Source organism: Cotesia typhae, unplaced genomic scaffold, assembly GCF_013202065.1.
Source record: "Cotesia typhae breed Kobodo isofemale line unplaced genomic scaffold, CoteBio_Ctyphae scaffold_152, whole genome shotgun sequence".
NCBI classification, from domain to species: Eukaryota; Metazoa; Arthropoda; class Insecta; order Hymenoptera; family Braconidae; genus Cotesia; species Cotesia typhae.
In genome coordinates, this window is record NW_027423776.1 from 6634462 (window position 1) to 6653999 (window position 19538).

Below are 19538 nucleotides of genomic sequence, written 5' to 3' on the forward strand. Positions count from 1 at the left end.
AACACAATTTATCTTATAAATAAATGTTTTGCTTTTAAAGGCAAGGTAAATTAGATCTATGTACACGCTTAAATAACTAAGATCTATTCGACTTTAACATTTTTATAAATCATTTCATTAGCCTTTGAGTCTTTCGATTTAGATCTTAAATAATAATTTTTAATATTTTGAAAAGGAGTATCGAATAAAAGTGTAAGTACAGCGGCTGTTGTAATAATCCAAAAAAATTCATTAAAGTTGAAATGCATTCTGACGAATTCATACGTCTCTGAAGTACGAGTTACACCGACATTGTAGAAAAATACCGGAAACTGCGTTAAGTAAACAGCATAACTCAATTTTGTGCTGACTAGAAAGCCTCTCCATCCGAAGAATCTTGTGAGCAGTGCTGGAAAAAAAAGTTTTATTTGTACTAAATAAATTCAAGTTATTAAGGGGGATAGCCACTGTGAAATTAAAAAAAAAAAATTTTTTTTTTTTTAAATCAAAGTTTATATGTTAAAAAATATGTGTCTAGATTTTTATATGAAAATTTCGAATATTTTTCGAGGTATCCCCTTTAATCAAGGAATGTCGTTATAATTAAAATTTTTTAATAATAAGTAAATACTTGTAGAGTTATCTGTATGAGAAACAACAACAATCCAGGCGAATAACGCACACCAACCGATTGGAGCGAAAGCGTTGTAAGCTGCTGCGTGTATTGGATCGTAGACGTAGTGGATGGAACCCATACCAGCAGGTCCTAAGAAGGCAGCAAGAGCTGCTAAAGAGGTCACCATCCAGCCGAGTCTAATGATCGACTGTCAAATTAAAGATAAATAACAGCAGCTGTTTATTTCGCAATACTTTATATATATATATATATATATATATATATATATATATATATATATATATATATATATATATATATATATATAATACTTTCATCAAGAAAAGTGCCGATGGCATTACCTTGTTTATTTTTAATCCTTTGGGGTATCTTCTAAGCAAGTAACCGAGGTAAATTCCAATTATATAAACAGTCAATCGATGAGATGGCAATATGTATGAAAGATTTGCAGTATCAAACAACTGTCGTATGCTGAGGCAATGTTAAATATATCCATTATACATCATAAATCATTATGTAAATTAAGTTAGCCGACATATAAAAATTTTTCGAATTTTTTTTTACTGAAAAAATGATTGCAAAAAAAATAAAAAAAAATTTTCATCTGTAGAAAACTTGAAAAAAAAAATGCGCGAAATTTTTTAAAAATATTTTTTAGTTCTAATTTAATAATTAAAAGAAAATCAAAAAATTATAAACGTCGGCTAATTTTAGTATTATTAAATCATTATTTGTTTGCGAGAAAGTAATAAATCCATAAAAATAAAATACTTACGATGTACCGAAGAAAACATAATTACTAAGACGTTTGTAATAAGTAACGTAAAATCGCAATGCTGTTGATAATAAAGCAATAACAGCAAGTGTAAGTCCTCCAAACTTCGGCCATTTGTAGAGTGTCAATATCAGTAATGGAGATAATGCAAATAATTGAGTATCAATGCCTACATGATGTGTGTGCGTCAAACACTGTAAACAAATTACTAAGTTAAAAGGTAAATAAATAAATAACAAATAAAATATATTACCATATTTTCAAATCCAAAATAGTTGTGAATGAATAATAAATTTCTCCACCAAGTTCTTTTGCAAATTTCTGCATGATGAGTTACTACCAAGTTCCACTGAGGTCCTAAACCAATGTACGGCATTACAAAAGTGCAGAAAAGTATTAACGCTCCTAAAGTTGGTACCAATCTGGGAAGAATATATATTTTTTAAATGCTATGAAAATACCAAGAAAAAATCAATTAAAGATTCATTTTAAGTATCATGCAAATTATATTTTATAATGATGTAAAAAAAAAAAGTGTACCTTAGTAATCTTGATAAATATTCTTTTTTAATATCAATTTTTCCTGACTTATCTAATTGCTGTACAAGCGAATAAGTGGTCAAAAGTCCTGATAACATGATAAAAGGATCCGTATAAAGACTGGCTGCTCGACCTAATACTGTCCAAGGCTGACCAAGATACTGTTTAATAAAACCAACATAAATTAAATAATATGTAATTCATTACTAATGTAAAGTAAAAGTAATTATTTACAAGTGGAATTCAAAATTTTATTTTTCATTTTTTTGAGAATTTTGATATATTTTTTTTTTTTTTTGAAAAATACATAAAAAAAATGAATAATTTAAAAAAAAAGTTGATTACCAAAATTTTAAGAAATTTTACAGATTTTCAAAAAAATTTATACATTTTTTAGAAAATTGTGATATTCAACTTTTTTTTTAAATTACTCATTTTTTTGTACTTTTAAAAAAAAAAATACATCAAAAAAAGATAAAATAGAAATTTTATCAAAAAACATGAAAGCCAAAATTTTTTCCTACTTTTGAAGGCAAAAAATCTATCGAAATCTTTATTTTTTTTCTTTCAAGATATTTTTCATAATATATGTGCCGAAAAAAGAAGCAAAATAAAAAAAAATAAAAAATGTTAATTTTTCACCTAGATATGGCCAAAATTAGGGTGGACCCCATTTGTAAACAATTACCAAAGTAAATGAAAGTAATTTTTTCGATGGTTCCTATAAAACATTCTTAGCTAAATTAAAAGAAACCTTGTAATTCCGAAATGCTGCAATACTTTTTTTTCTTTGTTTCTTTAATAATTTTATTCTCTCAAAAATAAAAATAAATTTTTTTGTATTATCAATATGTATAAAGCCGATTGGCATTTAAATAAATAAATAAATAATTGAGACAAACCTCGGCCATAGTAGTTCTGTTGGCGTAAGGATAAAAAAAAATAGCCATACTTTTATGTGCTACTATTAACATCAGCGCATTAATTGCTCTTACACCATGGACAGTTGCTATGTCATTCTGACTGCGTTGTAATGATATAAGTTTACGGAAATTACGTTTCAGGGAAAACGACAGTAAGATCTCATTAGCATAAACATTGTAGTGATCGCAAACAGCGCTAACAATAGAGAGAATTATAACGCCAGCGAAGAAAATGCTGTAAAATAAAAAATCAAAGTAGTATTAATAAAATAACAAAGGTTAATAATTTTCTCTGCTATAAGTATGTGTCAACAATTTAATTTAAAAAGTAACAAAATAATAAATACCCAACGATGATTGTCGCAATAGGAAGTGACTTGGTCCTTTGAACTTGGCACATTTCACGGTCGACTCTAATGGTTACGTCAAGACCAGTCCCTGTTGTGTACTTAGCGAGCTTATCCTTGAAGCTTGTTTCAACATCTTGAGGTGAACAGCTAGCTGGTGTGCACACCGCCCAGTTAACAGTGCTGAAACGCGGTACCCTGTGGCCTGGCTGCAATAAATTCGAATTAATTAAATAAAATGATCAGTTTGTAATGAATAATAAAAAATCTAAATAACTATTACAGATATTTAATATCTTTAACCAAGGACATGACCTGAATTATAAGTCACTAGCTTTTACTTTCATGTTAAATATTTTAACGAACCAGCTAGCGGTTGATATAAATTCAAACGAGGTACTCAATACCTTATTACTGTACATTCAACTCTCTAAACCATGCAATACCGTATGCATAAATGAACTTATACTTTATTTATATCATATTACTCATAATCATACTTACGTCTGTTAAATTACTCCGAAATGCGTAGTGAGAGTGCGTGAGGCGATGAAGATACGTCAAATCTGCCCGGGACTTGTCAATATTTATTTGCAGATAAACCAAACAGTACTGCCCGGTAACTTGCTCGTATAATTGATCTTCTGCCGGCGAATTAACACTCAGACACTCGTCAAAATCACCCAACTGATTTACATTACCACTCAGTAATCCTGATGGTATTTTAGCTGTCGCATCGTACACTGAAAAATAAATTACATTAAAGTTAGCTGTCTTTTGACAATTTTTTAATTTTCTTTAATAAAAAAAATTTGTTTTATAAAATTATTTTTAAAAAACTGCATTTTTTATTTATTAAAATTTCTATGAAAATAAATTTAACAGATATTTAATAATTTTTTTTAACAAATAAATTATAGCAAAAAAAAATTGATATTTAGAAATTTAAAAAAATTAAAAATCCAATTTTTTAAAAATCATTTTTTGGAACTAATTTTTTAAAATTGTTATTTGTTAAAAAAAATTAAAACAATTGTAAAGTGACAGCTAAATTTAATGTCATAAAATTAAATGATACTGAAGTTAGCTGGCAGCTGTCAATTTTTTTAATTTTTATAATAAATCAATTGGAATAAAAAAATGCTTCTAAAAATTTCCACAAATAATTTTTTTTTAATTTTAACACGTGGAATTTTTTTATTAAATGTTTTTCATAATAAATTCATTGCTAAAAAAATATAAAAACATTTCTAATGTTTGTCAATTTATGAAAATTAAATTAGCCGATATTTAAAAATTTTTAGAATTTTTTTTTATTGAAAAAATAATTACAAAATAATAAAAAAAAATTTCATTTGTCAAAAAGCTTGATAAAATGCAAGTGCAATTTATAAAAAATATTTTTTTAGTTCTAATTTAATAAATAAAAAAATTAAAAACGTCGGCTAACTTTAGTGCTATTGTCAATTTCAATGTCATAAAAATAAATACTATTAAAATACCATGACTGTCTATCACAATACGTGACCTTATATTAAGCTCGTGAGCTCGATCATCAGGAAGAGAGTAGGTGAAATCGAGACAATTGTAAACGCTCACGTGTCTTTTGTTACATTACTAAATACCAAGCGCATTTCTTATGACAACTTTGTTCATATCATGTCTACACGGTAAACATCTATTGGGTTTTATGTGTTTTATGTAATCTATCGGCATTGAGTGTATTTGTGTACACAAATATAATACCGCATCGCCATAAGTCATAATCATTTGAGATATAATAACATTCTTAATTAGTTTATTATTAAAACTTACTCTTCACAGCCCAAAGACTCATCTTTCTCAGTTCACGCTTAAATAACTCCGAGTCCTTCCGACACTGCGCGCTTACATTCTCCACACTTAAATCAAACTCAGGAACTATTTTGATGAGAGTATTTATCTCTTGAGTTTCTCCATTTCCTGGTGAAAAAAAAAAAAAAAGGAAAAAAAACGTACAATAAGTTTATTTGATTTTCTTTGTATTTATTTACATAATTTATATTTCTGAATAAATTCATATTTTTAGAACTATCTTAAAAAATTATTCTTAAATTAAAAAATTATAAATAATTTATCTAACTATAAAAATATTTGTGATAATAGCTGAAGATAGCTGTCATCTGATGATTTCTAGTATATTTTATGAAACATTCTACAGATGTGTCAAAAAATTATTGTTGTAATTTTTTAAAAAATATTTTCTAAATAGTAATTTAATTGTTGTGAAAGTCCAAAAAATGACAGATGTTTGTTAACTTCAATTTCATAAATCTTTTGATTTAAATTCGGCGGTACCGATTATTTCTTCTAAAAAATTAAATTATGTACAAATAATTTTATTTAATTTTTTAGTGACTTAACTCTGAATTGGAAAATTAGTAATAACTCATAAGTTAAATTTAAACTGAAAAAAAAAAAAAAATAAAATAAAATAAAAAAAAAATTAAAATTAAAATTAATTTAGCAGATATTTAATAATTTAAAAAATTTATGGCATTGAAGTTAGCAGTCACTTAACCATTTTTTAATTTTATTTAACAAACAAATTTGTTCTGAAAAATTATTTAAAATAAATTGCATTTTTAATTTATTTAAATTTATACATGTCCATTTTTTTTACCACAATTTATTTGTTACAAAAATTCTTAAAATTATCAAATCCCTGCTAAATTAATTTAAAAAAAAAATTTTTTTAACAAATAAATTATAGCAAAAAAAAAATGAGAAAAAAAATTTAAAATAATTAAAAATAAAATTTTTTTTAAATAATTTTTCGGAACAAATTTGTTTTTTAAATGAGCTAATTTAAATGTCATAGAACAAAAGTAATGAAAACACTTGAGCCTAATTAAGAGCTTATTATGAGTTGGGTATTAGAAATAAAATAGAATAGAAAAAGATTTCAAAATTGTACGAGTTACAATTACGATCGTGTAGGTGTCCCATACAATGACATTATATATGTAAAAGTGTGCGTAATGTCTTGCTCGCTCTTGAATGATTCTTGCACCAACGACGTACGTGCGTCGCGTCCTAAATACTAATATAAAAAAATTACACGAACCGAATTCGCTATTACATTGACAGCGCATCATCTGAATGAAAAAAGTATAAATAACAAAAGTAAAAACGATTTAAGTATAAAGTTAACATTTAGCTTCTACAATCGTTTTGTAACAACGGAAATAATTGACACAATTGCAAATTACGGTATGCAAATATTTATAATAACGTGAAATCGAATAAATTTATTGAAGCTTATGCACTAAAAATTTGCCATTCAATTGTAAATCTTGCTGTGGGCTTTCATCTGTAATAAGATTGCTTAAAAACGCACGACTTTGACAAGTTGTCGGCTGAGTGTTGCAATTGTGAATATAAAAATTTGCTTTTATTGCAACAGCGTCTATTATAAATAGTATTAACAACAGTGTTACCTATTTAATTATTTGTTATGATAATTTTTTTAATTGTTTCATTATCATAATTAATATCTGACATTAATAGTTTAAACTGTAACTATTTTATCAAACGATTGGAATTTGATCGATGGAATTGAAAGTAATGGTTCTTATTCTACTTATTACAGTCACAGTAACATTTAGTTGAGTTGTACTACTACTTGGGAGTACCAACAGCTTACTTGCATTCAAGACGCGATCATTTTTAAATACTAGCGAGAAAGGCACCCGCGTGCTTTGCAAAATAAATATTTAATAATTTGTCCTTCAATCACTGTATTTATCTGATATTCAGATTTACTATATTTCTTACACATTATACATTTATGTATAAATGAAAATACTTTTTTTTTTTAAAACGTGATTGCAATTGTTAATTTAAAACAATGCGCTTAAAAGCTTCCGTGTGTAATAATTTTATTTTAATGTGAAAACTTTTAAGTACTACTAATACAACTCAATAAATTATAATATTTTATAAAAAAAAATAATTTAACAATAAAAATCAAGCCAAGAAAGAAGAAATAATATCTTAATAAATTTATACTTTTATTTAATTAAAAAATTTTTATGTTAATTCTTTATTTTTTTAAATAAATTTATTTACTATTGAGTTGATTTTTGCTGTGTTTAAAAAATGACATTTAGTCTCTTATTCTTAGAACTAATTTATGTATCTCTAAAATATACATTACAATTGCTCAAGAAAGCCTCAATGAAAAAGAAACCGTAACAAGTACATTTCAACAAGTGATTGTTTTGTTTCGTTCTAAATACTTGTCGATTACCTAATTACTATTAAATAACAATAAAAAAAACACAAACCTGTCACATAAGAATCAGTTTTGCCGTCAAGATAAAAAATTTCTTCGGTATCTTTAACAGCAATTGTCAAATTTTCAAAATCCCTTGCATTTGATTTGTTGTGTGTAAATACTCTGATGATATCGTTATCATTGAGATCTAATGCAGATGTCGGGATAATATGTACTGTTTTCCTTGCAGCTTGACTTAAAAAAATAAAATTTATCCATACAAGTGTTTTTAAATTGAATTTCACCATTTTAACTTATTTATTAACTATTAAAAAAATATTTTTGAATTCTTCCAGCTTAATTTTGACTAAGCACAGTGAAAAAAATATCTAGAAATAGCGTAATAAAAATTATTTAATCAATCACATCTCATTTTTAAATTATTATTTATTTAATAAAGAGTAGCTCTAAGAACAAACACGTTTTCTGATTGAACGTGGAGTAAACTAAGAATCACTTGTTATATGTTCGATGAAGTTTATGTCGCAGATGTAAAAAGAGGGGTACATTTTAACTGTGCAACTCCCCACTTGTGGCTTTGGACAATCAAAAAGAACAACACGGTGTTATTGTAGACAGTAAACACCTTCACAAATAAACAAACTTTGATTAAAAATAAAATATAAATAAACAAAATCACGTGACTATTATAAGATTGCAATAATAAGTAACTTAAAAGCTCTTTGACTTAAGTACGTGATGTCACTTCTAATTGTGAAGAAATAACAAAAATATTTTTTTAATAAATCTTGTATATTTTTTTTTTGAAAAATACGTAAAAAAATGAACAATTAAAAAAAAAAAAAAGGTGATTATCACAATTATAACAAATTTAAAAAAAAAATTTCAGATAGTAACTAGTATAATCCAGATATCACCCAGTATAATCTGGGTTATACTAGCTACTATCTGAAAATTTTTTTCACCACAAATATCACTGAGTATAATCTGGGATGATATCCAGTGTCATCCTGTTCTTTCCGTGTTAGCGGCAAAAATTTTTCCAACTTTTGAAGGTAAATCTTCATAAATTTAATTTTTCAATTTTAGAAGTTGAAAATAATAAATTGTGATTGTATCAATAAATACGCATTGATCTAGAAGCGAGACCTTGTTAATCTTAACATCTTTAAGTATACCAATAAAATTACTTACTTTACTTATTTCAAAGGAGCTTGTGAAATACCTATGTACATACCTAGAAATAAGATCTTTAATTATTCTAATTCGTTTTGAGAGTACTCAGAGTCATACAATCAATCTTAAGTAGTTACGCGTCCTTAATTAATCAACTTTTTTTCTTTTTTTTTTCTCCAAATAAATATAAAAGATCCGAGTCATCTCTAATGTAAAAAATAACTGATTTTATTTTTTAATTTTATTCTTAATAATTACCAATTAATCAAACTGATAATGTAATTGTATATTATATTACTTATAAATTAAATGTAACTAAAATTTTTAAAAAATGTTCTTTTAAACTGTTTTGAACAAACGAAAGTTAGAGAGTGTAATCATGCATTCATTTCGTGAATATTAATGTTAAATTGAACGTATAAATCATTTATTCCATCGGAAGCTTTCATTGTTCAGAGAATTTTCATCGCCTCGTTTCTTCTTGTACTCAATATCTTGGTATTGTGGTGTTTCTTCTTGCAATCTCGAGGACACCTCTTTATAGAGTCTACCCAAAACATCTCTTCAATTACCATGACATCTTTACCATAACTACTTATCATATTATTGATAAATAAGTGAATAAATTTAGAATTCAATTGACGATGTCAAGGGTAAAAATAATTGATGATAGAAATTATAACTTCTCTGTAAAGCAGATATTATTTGCCTTGGTTTATAATCATGACACTGAAGTTGACAGACATTAAAAAATTTTTCTATAATTTTATAACAATTAATCATTATGAAAACAATTAGGAAAACAGTTGACTCTAAAGGCTATCCCTGCAATCTCCGAGCTTAAAAGTTTGATAGAAATTCAATAAAAAAGTATTTATATTTTTTAAAATCATTCTTATGAAGTCAATTCTTCTTCCTAATAAAAAAACAGAATAAATAATCATATATAATTTTTTTAGTCATCTTTGAACAATATTAATTACTTACGACTCATTACTTGTCTTAGAAAATGAATAAAAAATTTTTTAATAATGTAACTTTTCTGAAATAATTAATTTTTAAGCAAGTCATCTAAGTATTAAATAAATTTTCTTTTACCATTGTCAATTTACCTTTAAAATAGTTTATTTAAAATAAACAATCGCTGTGAAAGTTTTGCAAGGACTTTTCCGTTGTTGACATGCGTGCAAATGAGAAAAGATGGCAAATAACATCTTCAACTTCAAAGATGTCACCAATTTAACATAGATGTAATTACTTCACTAACTAAAGATGGTGTAAGTAAACTAGTAACATTTCTTGACAACAAAATTATTTATTGCCTCGTAAAACGTATTTTTTTATGATGACAATTACCATAATTCATTATGAAAATTAATTTAGCAGATATTTTATAATTTTAAGTATTTTTTTAATGAATAAATTTTGTCAAAGAAAATGAGAAAAAAAAAATAACATTTAGAAAATTAAAAAAATTAAAAATGCAATTTTTTAAAAATAATTTTTCAGAGCAAATTTATTGATGAAAAAAAATATGACACTGAAATTGACAGATATAAAAAATTTTTTAGATATTCATAGCAATTAAATTATTATAAAAAAAAATTAAATTAAAAAGTTTCACATGTAAAAATTAATAAAAATTACAAGAGAAAATTTTTAGAAGCATTTTTTTATTGTAATTGATTTATTAAAAAAATTTTTAAAATTAACAGCTGACTGCTAACTTTAATGTCATTAATTCATTTAAACCTAAAAATCGTGTTTTAAAGTTTGTATTTTAAATAAAGTATTTAAATACAAATATAAAATTTTTACATATCATTAACGATATTTACATTTATCTTGTTTACAGTAAACCATTCTGGGAAGCCTGTTACGTCCTCACCTTCATTCGCAGATGTCACTATCGCTCATCTCAAATATTACAAACTAGACTAAAACATATAATAAGATATAGATAATAGATTATAATTATAGAACTATAAGTAGGGACCATAACAATAAGTAAAGAATAACTAGTAGATACTAGAACACTTAAGAATTATCTAACAATGATTCAACACGCAGTAGAACAAATAAGTTGTTTTTAAGTTACCATTAACATTCCAACAAGGAACGCTTAACGATAACACAAATGTATAATAAAATGTAAAGGGAAACTAGAGTACAGTACGCGGCAACATCAGAAAGTTTCACGAAAAGAATGTCCTAAGTCAACAACAAACAATTACGTAGACTAGACTCTGGAGTGGCATCAGCCGATGAGCCAGCTCACCCTGATGACGCAGGAAGCGTGAACTCCAAAGTCTAGAACATTCTATATTTTCGAGAACCTGATAAGCAACCCTACTCCTACAAGGGCGCGTCCCTTGGGGAGTCTATAAAAGCGAGTTGCATCGGGAACTCGAGGCCTTTTTCATAATATCATTAAGCTACTAAGTACTGCTCTAGAAACCGATAAACATTACACTGTACGATGGTTTTCCCTCCTGATAATTAAATTGTATCGCATTACTAATTAAATAAATCGGAGACTATTAATTTCAAATTAAATCAGTTTATTTCGGAGGAAACTCGAGTCCACCTACTGACGACACTGGAGGTCGTCTCATTCTAATTCTCCAGACCCCTTTATATTATTTAGGGCCGGTTCTTCTCAAACCGCGCGGTTACGAGGACGTAACAGCCATTGAAATACATAGGAAAATCCAGAAGTCGTTCATTTAAATCCATGCACAAATACTTCGTACATTTTCGTAGCTCCCCGGATTAACAGAAATAATTTCGTTTATCTTCGTTCAAAACCGTTCTCACAATTCACCGGCACATGGTTTTTTATCAGTAACTTCTTATCACCGGCTAGATCACTATTGGTTCAATAAATTTTAAATTTACAAACTTGTAAACAAATTTACAACATTTCTTCTAAAACTACCCCAAGTACTTATTTTTTACTAAAAAAATTCGGAAAATAAAATCAAAATAAAAAAATAAAAACGTATGTGCTGTCATCTGGCGCGCAAAATTTCATTGACACACATTATAATCACATGAGTGCATATGTGCGTCGAACATAACACAAGCAGCTGACAAATATGATAATTATCATTATCGATACGGTCGTTGCTTCCACTAAAAACGTTGACCTTGTCTTCATTCAAGTTAACAATTAATGGACAGTATTCGGTATTAGAAAAAAATATTTAAAATTAGCAAGTTTACAGTTGGAGTTTTAAAAATAACTTGTAAGAAAAATTTTTATGTAATAATTTAGCCGTCAGCGAAGGGGCACAGAGTCAGCTTAACTCAGAATTTCTTTACTCCAACCGAAAAGTTACACCTTTATTCAGAGCCATCTATACTTCAAATTGACTTTACTCAAATTGTATGACATGCTTATTGAATAAGCATGTCATACAATTTGAGTAAAGTCAATTTGAAGTATAGATGGCTCTGAATAAAGGTGTAACTTTTCGGTTGGAGTAAAGAAATTCTGAGTTAAGCTGACTCTGTGCCAGCGAAGGAGTTGGACGCGAAAAGCATCGATTCGTTCTATTCAGACGTTGACGCTCGCTCGAGTTGTTACATTGCCCGTCTTGGTTGGTTATAAACGTATATTTATCTACAATAAATATTTAATAATAACAATATATTTTTCTGTATTTAAGGTGTAAGGAGTTACGTCGGTGTCTAACCTACGTGCTTACTCAGTTATATGGTTAAGTATTAAGTCTACAGATGCTGGTTTTTAGGCAGCCAAGATAAGAGAACTTTATCAATGGTAAGTACCTTACGTTTGTTTGTTATTATTTTATGGTTAGTGCCATGTGTTATTTCGTTGCCCCACTGGATTTTATTATCATTTATTACAATAAAGTATGTACATAATTTTATATTTGTATATATATACCTATATACATATATACTTAAATATATCTATTGTAAAACACTCAGTATTTTTATTATGTCAAAGTCGCGTGTCATTGTAAGATCACCGATGATTCATTTTTGTTTTTTATATTATAGTCTTCTCGCGTGTTGTCATTGTTTCTGTTTATTATTTTTTAATACATATATATGTTACTGTGTTTATTTAATTATTTATTTACTTAATATTGTTGTTTTAGCTATTTTTATATTACGCTGGAGATTTTAAAATCAATCAGCATGAAAAAACAATGTGCTGAATTGTTTTTATCTTTAATTTTATATCCAGATGTCCAGTAGAAAAACTCCGAGCTTCGTAATTTTATCAGAATTACATTTATGATAATGGTAACAGCAGACAAAAAAAAATTTAGCCGGTTCTTTGTCGGCGAATTATATATATATATATATATATATATATATATATATATATATATATATATATATATATATATATATATATATATATATATATATATATATATATATTTTTTTTAATAACTCAAGGGATTTAAAAATATATTTAATTAAATTACAATTAAATAAAAAATAGTACTAGTTAAAGTAAATAATATTAAAATTGGCAGACATACGTTTTAAATAAATAGAAGAAAAAAAATTGAATGTACTTTAAAAAAAAAATTTTTTTAATAATTTTTTTGACAACTAGATAATTTTTTTAATTTATTTAAATATTAAATTTTTTTTTAAATTATTATTTAATAATTATTTTTTAATGAATTATTATTCATTTTATTTTTGTAAAAAATTTTTGGATATTAGTTATTTCAGTATCATTTACTCTAAAATTATTGTTGGCAGTCGTCATATTAATGTCTGATATTATTAGACATAACTGTCTAATAAAAGTTTGACATTGAATTTTTCGAATTTGTAAAAACTATCTTTTATTTTTTTTTTTTTTTTTTGACTAGTCTATAAAAATTCTCATTAAAAAATCTACGGTTTTTACTGCGTAAATTGATTTATTTATATACTTAAAATCTTCAAAACAAAGTTGATAAAAAAAGCTAGCTTGCACAATTAATGATACTACGGGTTGATGAAACAAAGAGAGCTTTGTGAACTACCTGACCCTCTAAAAATAGTCCAAGTGTCTGGAACGTGCTCAAAGGGTTTTAATTTCACACACCGTAATAAGAAAAAAAATTAAAAAATTAAATAGGCGTTTATTTATATTAATATTTGTGGTCTTGATAATGATGGCTAGAGAGAAATTAGTTAAATTTGAAAATAAAACTCAGGTGAAGCAGAATAAAGAGTCACATGATGGTGACCGAGCCCTGAAACTCAAGAAATTAAACTCCAAGAAGAAGAAATGCGCTCGAAGAAAACAACTTATTCGTGCTGCCAAAGGTAGAAGAAAAGAAACAACAAGCAACAAAATATTTTTTAAGTAATCTAAACGAATCAAGGCTTTTAATTATACGTGACAAACTTACCCTTTTACGTATTAACCCGCACTTTTAATGCTCTCTTTTATAACATTTTACTTATTTATTCATTTATTTACTTAGACAAATAGATAGATTAACGATAGTAGTCTTTTACTTATTTTATTGCACGTCAATAGCTATAATAATATAACATGCAATTTTGGTAATCTAACAAATTGTACAGAGCCCGGAGTAATTGGATGCGTGTGTGATCTATAATTTAATCTGACATAAATGTATGCTATACATTTTGATCACAAATTCCGGTTTATGAATAATGTATTATTAAAAAAAATTGTAAATTTTAAATTAACTAAAAATAAATTTTTAAATTGGAATTTATTTATATTTATTATTAAAAATTTGTGTGGACATTTTTTATCACGTACACTATAAAATGGAAAAGATTTGTCAGTAATCAATTCCCAGCGCTTTTTTACGCAGCAGATAAAGTTTTGTCAATGATTAATTTTCTTCTCACGTTACGTTGATTTATTAGATTACGTATTTTTTATTCAAAATTCAGTTAGTTATTTTTTATCTTGTGACACTTTGTTTAATTGATGGAAATATTTAAAAGCTAAATGGAGCATACTGACAATAATGATGGTAATATTTTAATATAATAATATTGAATAAAAAATAAAATAAAAAAAAAACCAATTATTCTTGGCTCAATAACTTTACAAACGTCTATGACACAAACTCCATCGAACGTGTGTGACAAAAGTACACGTGTCTATTGAGAGTACAAAAGCGTCATGCCGATGTATCATGAGTTGAATTATGTTTTATTCTGTTCTGTTCTATTATATTTTATTCTCTATTATTAAATTGCATTGTTGTAAAAGCGTAACAAAAATCCGAATGTTGTTTCAGTGTTGAGAATGCTGTCGCAGAAGAATACGGAGTCAGACGCTGAGAGCGAAGCTGGCGGAGGCGGTGGAGATGCTGAGGGTGCTGTGACGCCGGGGAGTGTTTCCAATGGGGAAAGTACTAAAGAATTTCTTTCAACCGGGAGGACGGGGAGGAGAAATGCCATGCCTGATATCTTGGGTCAACATGCTGAGACAGGGACAGCTGATTTACCCTCGCGTCTTGAGGCTCTTACCACTAAATCAGGTACTATTGACTTTTTTGTATCAATATTAATGTCATTAGATAAAGTGACTTTGCGACTAGAAACTATTTTCGAGATAGAATAGTAATTTATTCAACATTTATAAATTAAAAATTTATTTAGAATATTAAAAGAAACTTTATTAAATATTCTTTACAATTTTTTTTTATTCATCATGTGCAATTTAATATGAATAAAAAATGACCTTGTTTTTTGTGACATATTGACATTTTTTAAGATCTAAGCTCACCCCGATGTTATACTCATCAAGACCTTTCATTTGAGTATCCACATCAATTTTTCATATATTTATATATATTATATATATGTATATATGAAAAATATATGAAAATGCATGTGGGTACTCTAATGAAAGCTCTTGATGAGTGTATCATCGAGATGAACTTATATCTTTAAAAACGTCAATAGTTAAAAAAGTACAGTGCAATTTAACAAAAGTCATTATTTAATAAAGCAAAATTTTATTTATTTATAGTTCACAAGCCACAGTAGTCACTATGTGACGGCAAGGTTGTTAGTTTTTTTTATTTTTAGATTTATTTTAAATAATTTATACGAAATAAATTACTGTCAACTACTTTAGATTATGATAATTTTAATTTATTATCGGGTTGGTTAAAAATTTCATTGATGCTTTACTTTATTTATTTTATGAGCACAAAAGACTTGGTACTAGACAATTGATAATAAAAAAAGCTAGTTTTTTTATTTTAAATTTTTATTCCAATTAACTTTGCTCGTGAAACAATAAAGGTATTATTTAAATGGTATTACTTCAACCAAAAATAATTGACCCAATTAATGGAAATAGTACAAAATGTATGACAATTTCAATTGGTGTGTAAATTGAATCAAGATCAATGATGGAAAAATTTTTAAGAAATATTTTTATCGATCACCTTCGAGATAATATGTATAGACAAAAAAAAAGTTCGCTTTAGTAATATTGATTTTAACTACAATATTTGATTATAACAACTCAATATTTAAAACGAGTATTTGAATAAAAGTTGATTTTTATAATGAAATAAAAAAAGTAAATTGTAATGCTAAGAATATAATTAAACTCGTGACCTGACGTAATTTTATCATATTTATATCGATCGTTACTATTTAATAACTTGACTAGGTAGCTCGCTTCACAAAGTAACTTTGTTGGACTTGAACGAAATTTAATTATATAATAAGTTAACGGAGTTTCAAATAAGATGAATAAAAAAAAATCTAATTATTTACTGTAAAATTACAAGGAAAATTTAAATTAGTTTAATGGATAAGTCACTTTGTTTGATAGTATATTTAATTAAGAAATTTTAACTTGAAAGTATGTCGAAAAATAGATCAATAATGTGTTTTTAAAGAAATTAATAAATGATTAATTATTTTTAGATCAAGCCAGTACGAGTGGTATGGATCAAAGTGGCCCGCCGACCTCTCAACAACAGATGGGTTGACGTAAGACAAAATTTCATTCTCATGATAATTATTTCCCAAGATATTTTGTCTTGACGTACATATTTCCGACAAAACTGAAGGATCAATTAAGTAACAGCTAAAAAGTAAATATATTAACTGATTCTGACAACGGCGATGTAATTAAAGCGTTATCAACGACAACCAGAATCATACTCACAAACTGAGACTGTTAATGAATCGTCATCAAGAATAATTTATCTTAAAAGACTTGAACCAACGCAGATCTTGATTACTGTAGATTAAAAAATTTTTCAAATTTATGTACACACACACACACACACACACACACACATATATATATATATATATATATATATATATATTGTAACGGGTATTTTTTCGGTTTCCGAAAGGAGTGAATTTTAACCGTTGGTGATTTGGATAAAACTTCCTCAAATATCTATATCCCCTAGCTCGAATGAAATCTCGCCGGAGTCCAGGATCTTTTCAGGGATAGCTTATATTACTTATAAATGAAATTTGAGCCTGATTATAATTAGTATTCTATTTATTTAAGACAGCAAACAACAAATATCGAAACTTAAGTTATAAAATTTACAAACTTTATGTCAAACTTTACTATATCATACATAACCCGTACACACCGTTTGTTTTTTTCTGTTTGTCGGTGCCACCTGGTAACCAAACTCTGTCTACTACCTTTACGCAGTAGTATTCCTATTTTACCGACAGTTGCGCACGGCCCTACCTGCCCTTAATCCCGTCTGGGTGCTTGAAAAGCATCCCTTTCCGGCCCTACTTGGCTCTGGGTGCTTGAAAAGCAACCCTTTCCGCCCTACTTCCCTCTGGGTGCTTGGAAAGCAACCCTTCCCGGCCCTATTTACCCCTAGTCCAGTCTGGGTGCTTGGAAAGCAACCCTTTCCGGTGGCCAAATTTCCCCCAATGGACAAGTCAGCACTTACCTGGTTCCTGGTTGGAGACAAGGTACGAGTTCCTTGGGTACTTCCTAGTGAATGGTCTTCTACTGGGAAGGTTATAACCACTGGGAAACTTGGTTACTTTTCCCGTGAATCAAAATCGCTTTTGTCATTTCCTAGACCTTTCTCCAAGAGTGAAAGATCTGGGAAAATTATCGCCATCTATCGCTCGTCGTCAAACTTAAGATTTTTCAATTTATTTAAATCTGATCAAATATCAAATTCATCCATCAATTTCAATAAAAAAATAATTTCATACAAAATCAATTCCATACAAAAGTCGTTCGGGACTTAGAAAAAAAATAACATCTGTCAATTAAAAATTTTCACCAACATAATTTCCCATACTAATTTCATTTCTGGGACTTAAGTACAAACAAGTTAATTCACAAAGAAAATAATTAATTAAATAATTATTCAGATATTTTGAATCTGTTCGAGAATTCAATTAATTCTTTCTTTCCGGTAAATAAATTTTTGTTCTTTAAAAGAACAAAAATTATCGCCACGCAGTTTCGCTTATATTAGCTCGTCGGTTTTTACTGCAAACGGACGAGTGGCGAAATTCTTCGCCATCTCTCGCCGCGGCGGCGTACTAATTATAAAAAGAAGTTCGCGCGTATTTCCAAATAATAATAAATCGCAGTCAAAATATTTAAAATCTAAATAAACTTTTCCATTAAACAAAGAAATGTAAATGAACAATTATATAAAATAAAACATCTTTAGTATATTAACTACACTCCGGTATTAATAACGACAAGAACGATAATAATAGTAATAATAGTAATAATAATGATGATACATCAACAATAAATTCTGCTGCTCTGCCGTCTCGCTCGCACTCACTTTCCACCATTACAATATATATATATATATATATATATATATATATATATATATATATATCTCTATAAATATGTACATTAATTGCCGTGGAACGGCATTAAAATTGTGTGATAATTGATGAATTATTTTTAAACAAAAGTACTTGAGTGCGTGAATTTGAATTCGTTAATGGAATTAGTATTTCATCTTAATTTTTTTTTTTTATTATTTTTCTCTAGTATCGCATTACACCGATCGCAGATTTTGTACCTCTGATAATTACTTACGGCTATAAGGCTCGTCGAGTTTATTGATAAATTTATTTAATGTTATCTGTATTGCGTGAGTGTAAGTTGAATCGGGATTTGCAATGTAATTGACTAGTCCATAAACTTTATAAATATTTAAATTTAGTATCCGATTAGGTACTCATTTTATTTAAATAATAAATTATTATTTTTCTCTAGAGTTATTATAATGCATATTGATTAATAATTGCATATGTATTAATATTAAACGAAGCTGTGGCCTATAACTCACTACCAGTCTGTATCGCACAATTATAATTCTATAAAAAAACAAATATTTCTTTAAAATCATCTATATATCTGCTGTCATGATGTTTTTATTTATTTATTTTGTCGAATGTATAACTTGTAAAACTAAAAATCTTGAAAATTTTCAAGACTCGTTCAGACACTTATAGACAAGGACCCGCATTGAGTGAAAACTATTTTTACCTATCGATCGTTAACGACAAAAGCTCTCACTACAAATTCCACGTTATTTCACTGAAACAAACGAGAGATCAACAATGATATTGAATAATAATTACAGTTATAAGAGTTATAACAATTATTATGTAAAACACAGCTTCATCAAAATTATGTATTAACATATTATATATTTTTAATTATAATTTATAACTTCATAACTCTAGTCAAATTAAAAAGTTAAAATGTAATATGAATTAATTAAAAAGTTTTTTTATGTAACTATTTTTTGTGTAAAATAACCGCTCTCTTTGCCTCTTGAAATATGAAAATTTGTCCTCTTGTTGGCCACTTTCAAGGCACGTCCAAATTTTTTATAAACAAAGGACTTACTTGAAT

The 19538-nt window shown here is 27.3% G+C and overlaps 2 protein-coding genes and 1 long non-coding RNA gene across 5 annotated transcripts; 1 reads left to right on the forward strand and 2 right to left on the reverse strand.

Moving 5' to 3' along the window:
- Positions 1-83: 83 nt before the first annotated feature.
- Positions 84-8808, reverse strand: LOC141536415 (nose resistant to fluoxetine protein 6). 2 transcript variants are annotated; one of them, XM_074256920.1, is made up of 12 exons: positions 8675-8808; positions 7530-7714; positions 5017-5163; positions 3706-3944; positions 3202-3410; positions 2834-3089; positions 1932-2092; positions 1645-1813; positions 1392-1585; positions 958-1087; positions 611-803; positions 84-388 (listed from the first exon to the last, which is right to left on the reverse strand). In XM_074256920.1, exons 3-12 carry the CDS (start codon positions 5036-5038, stop codon positions 84-86), a joined length of 1878 nt encoding a protein of 625 aa, XP_074113021.1. In that variant the 5' UTR covers positions 5039-5163; positions 7530-7714; positions 8675-8808. The 2 variants fall into 2 exon arrangements, with proteins under 2 accessions (XP_074113021.1, XP_074113020.1); XM_074256919.1 differs by lacking the exon at positions 8675-8808 and having other exon boundaries at positions 7530-8236.
- A 1504-nt stretch (positions 8809-10312) lies between these two features.
- LOC141536453 (uncharacterized) lies at positions 10313-11984 on the reverse strand. The gene is made up of 2 exons (XR_012480731.1): positions 10755-11984; positions 10313-10593 (listed from the first exon to the last, which is right to left on the reverse strand). It is a non-coding gene; the product is annotated as an uncharacterized LOC141536453 (long non-coding RNA).
- Positions 11985-12124: 140 nt separating this feature from the next.
- LOC141536446 (uncharacterized) lies at positions 12125-19421 on the forward strand. Of its 2 annotated transcripts, XM_074256964.1 has the most exons (5): positions 12125-12258; positions 12328-12440; positions 13852-13963; positions 14923-15165; positions 16574-17222. In XM_074256964.1, exons 2-5 carry the CDS (start codon positions 12438-12440, stop codon positions 16636-16638), a joined length of 423 nt encoding a protein of 140 aa, XP_074113065.1. In that variant the 5' UTR covers positions 12125-12258; positions 12328-12437; the 3' UTR covers positions 16639-17222. The 2 variants fall into 2 exon arrangements, with proteins under 2 accessions (XP_074113065.1, XP_074113064.1); XM_074256963.1 differs by lacking the exons at positions 12125-12258; positions 12328-12440 and adding an exon at positions 18666-19421 and having other exon boundaries at positions 13423-13963; positions 16574-16639.
- The last annotated feature ends 117 nt before the right edge of the window (positions 19422-19538 follow it).

What these genes read in the sequence shown, in the direction of transcription:
- LOC141536446 (XM_074256963.1), top strand. Translation starts at nt 13,807, where the DNA reads ATGATGGCTAGAGAGAAATTAGTTAAATTTGAAAATAAAACTCAGGTG. An exon ending in ACTTATTCGTGCTGCCAAAG is followed by an intron (nt 13,964 to 14,922) that starts GTAGAAGAAAAG and finishes ATGTTGTTTCAG; the next exon opens with TGTTGAGAATGCTGTCGCAG. An exon ending in GGCTCTTACCACTAAATCAG is followed by an intron (nt 15,166 to 16,573) that starts GTACTATTGACT and finishes AATTATTTTTAG; the next exon opens with ATCAAGCCAGTACGAGTGGT.
- LOC141536415 (XM_074256919.1), bottom strand. Translation starts at nt 7,767, where the DNA reads ATGGTGAAATTCAATTTAAAAACACTTGTATGGATAAATTTTATTTTT. An exon ending in GAGTCTTTGGGCTGTGAAGA is followed by an intron (nt 3,945 to 5,016) that starts GTAAGTTTTAAT and finishes TTTATTTTTCAG; the next exon opens with TGTACGATGCGACAGCTAAA. An exon ending in TATTTATCAAGATTACTAAG is followed by an intron (nt 1,814 to 1,931) that starts GTACACTTTTTT and finishes TATTCTTCCCAG; the next exon opens with ATTGGTACCAACTTTAGGAG.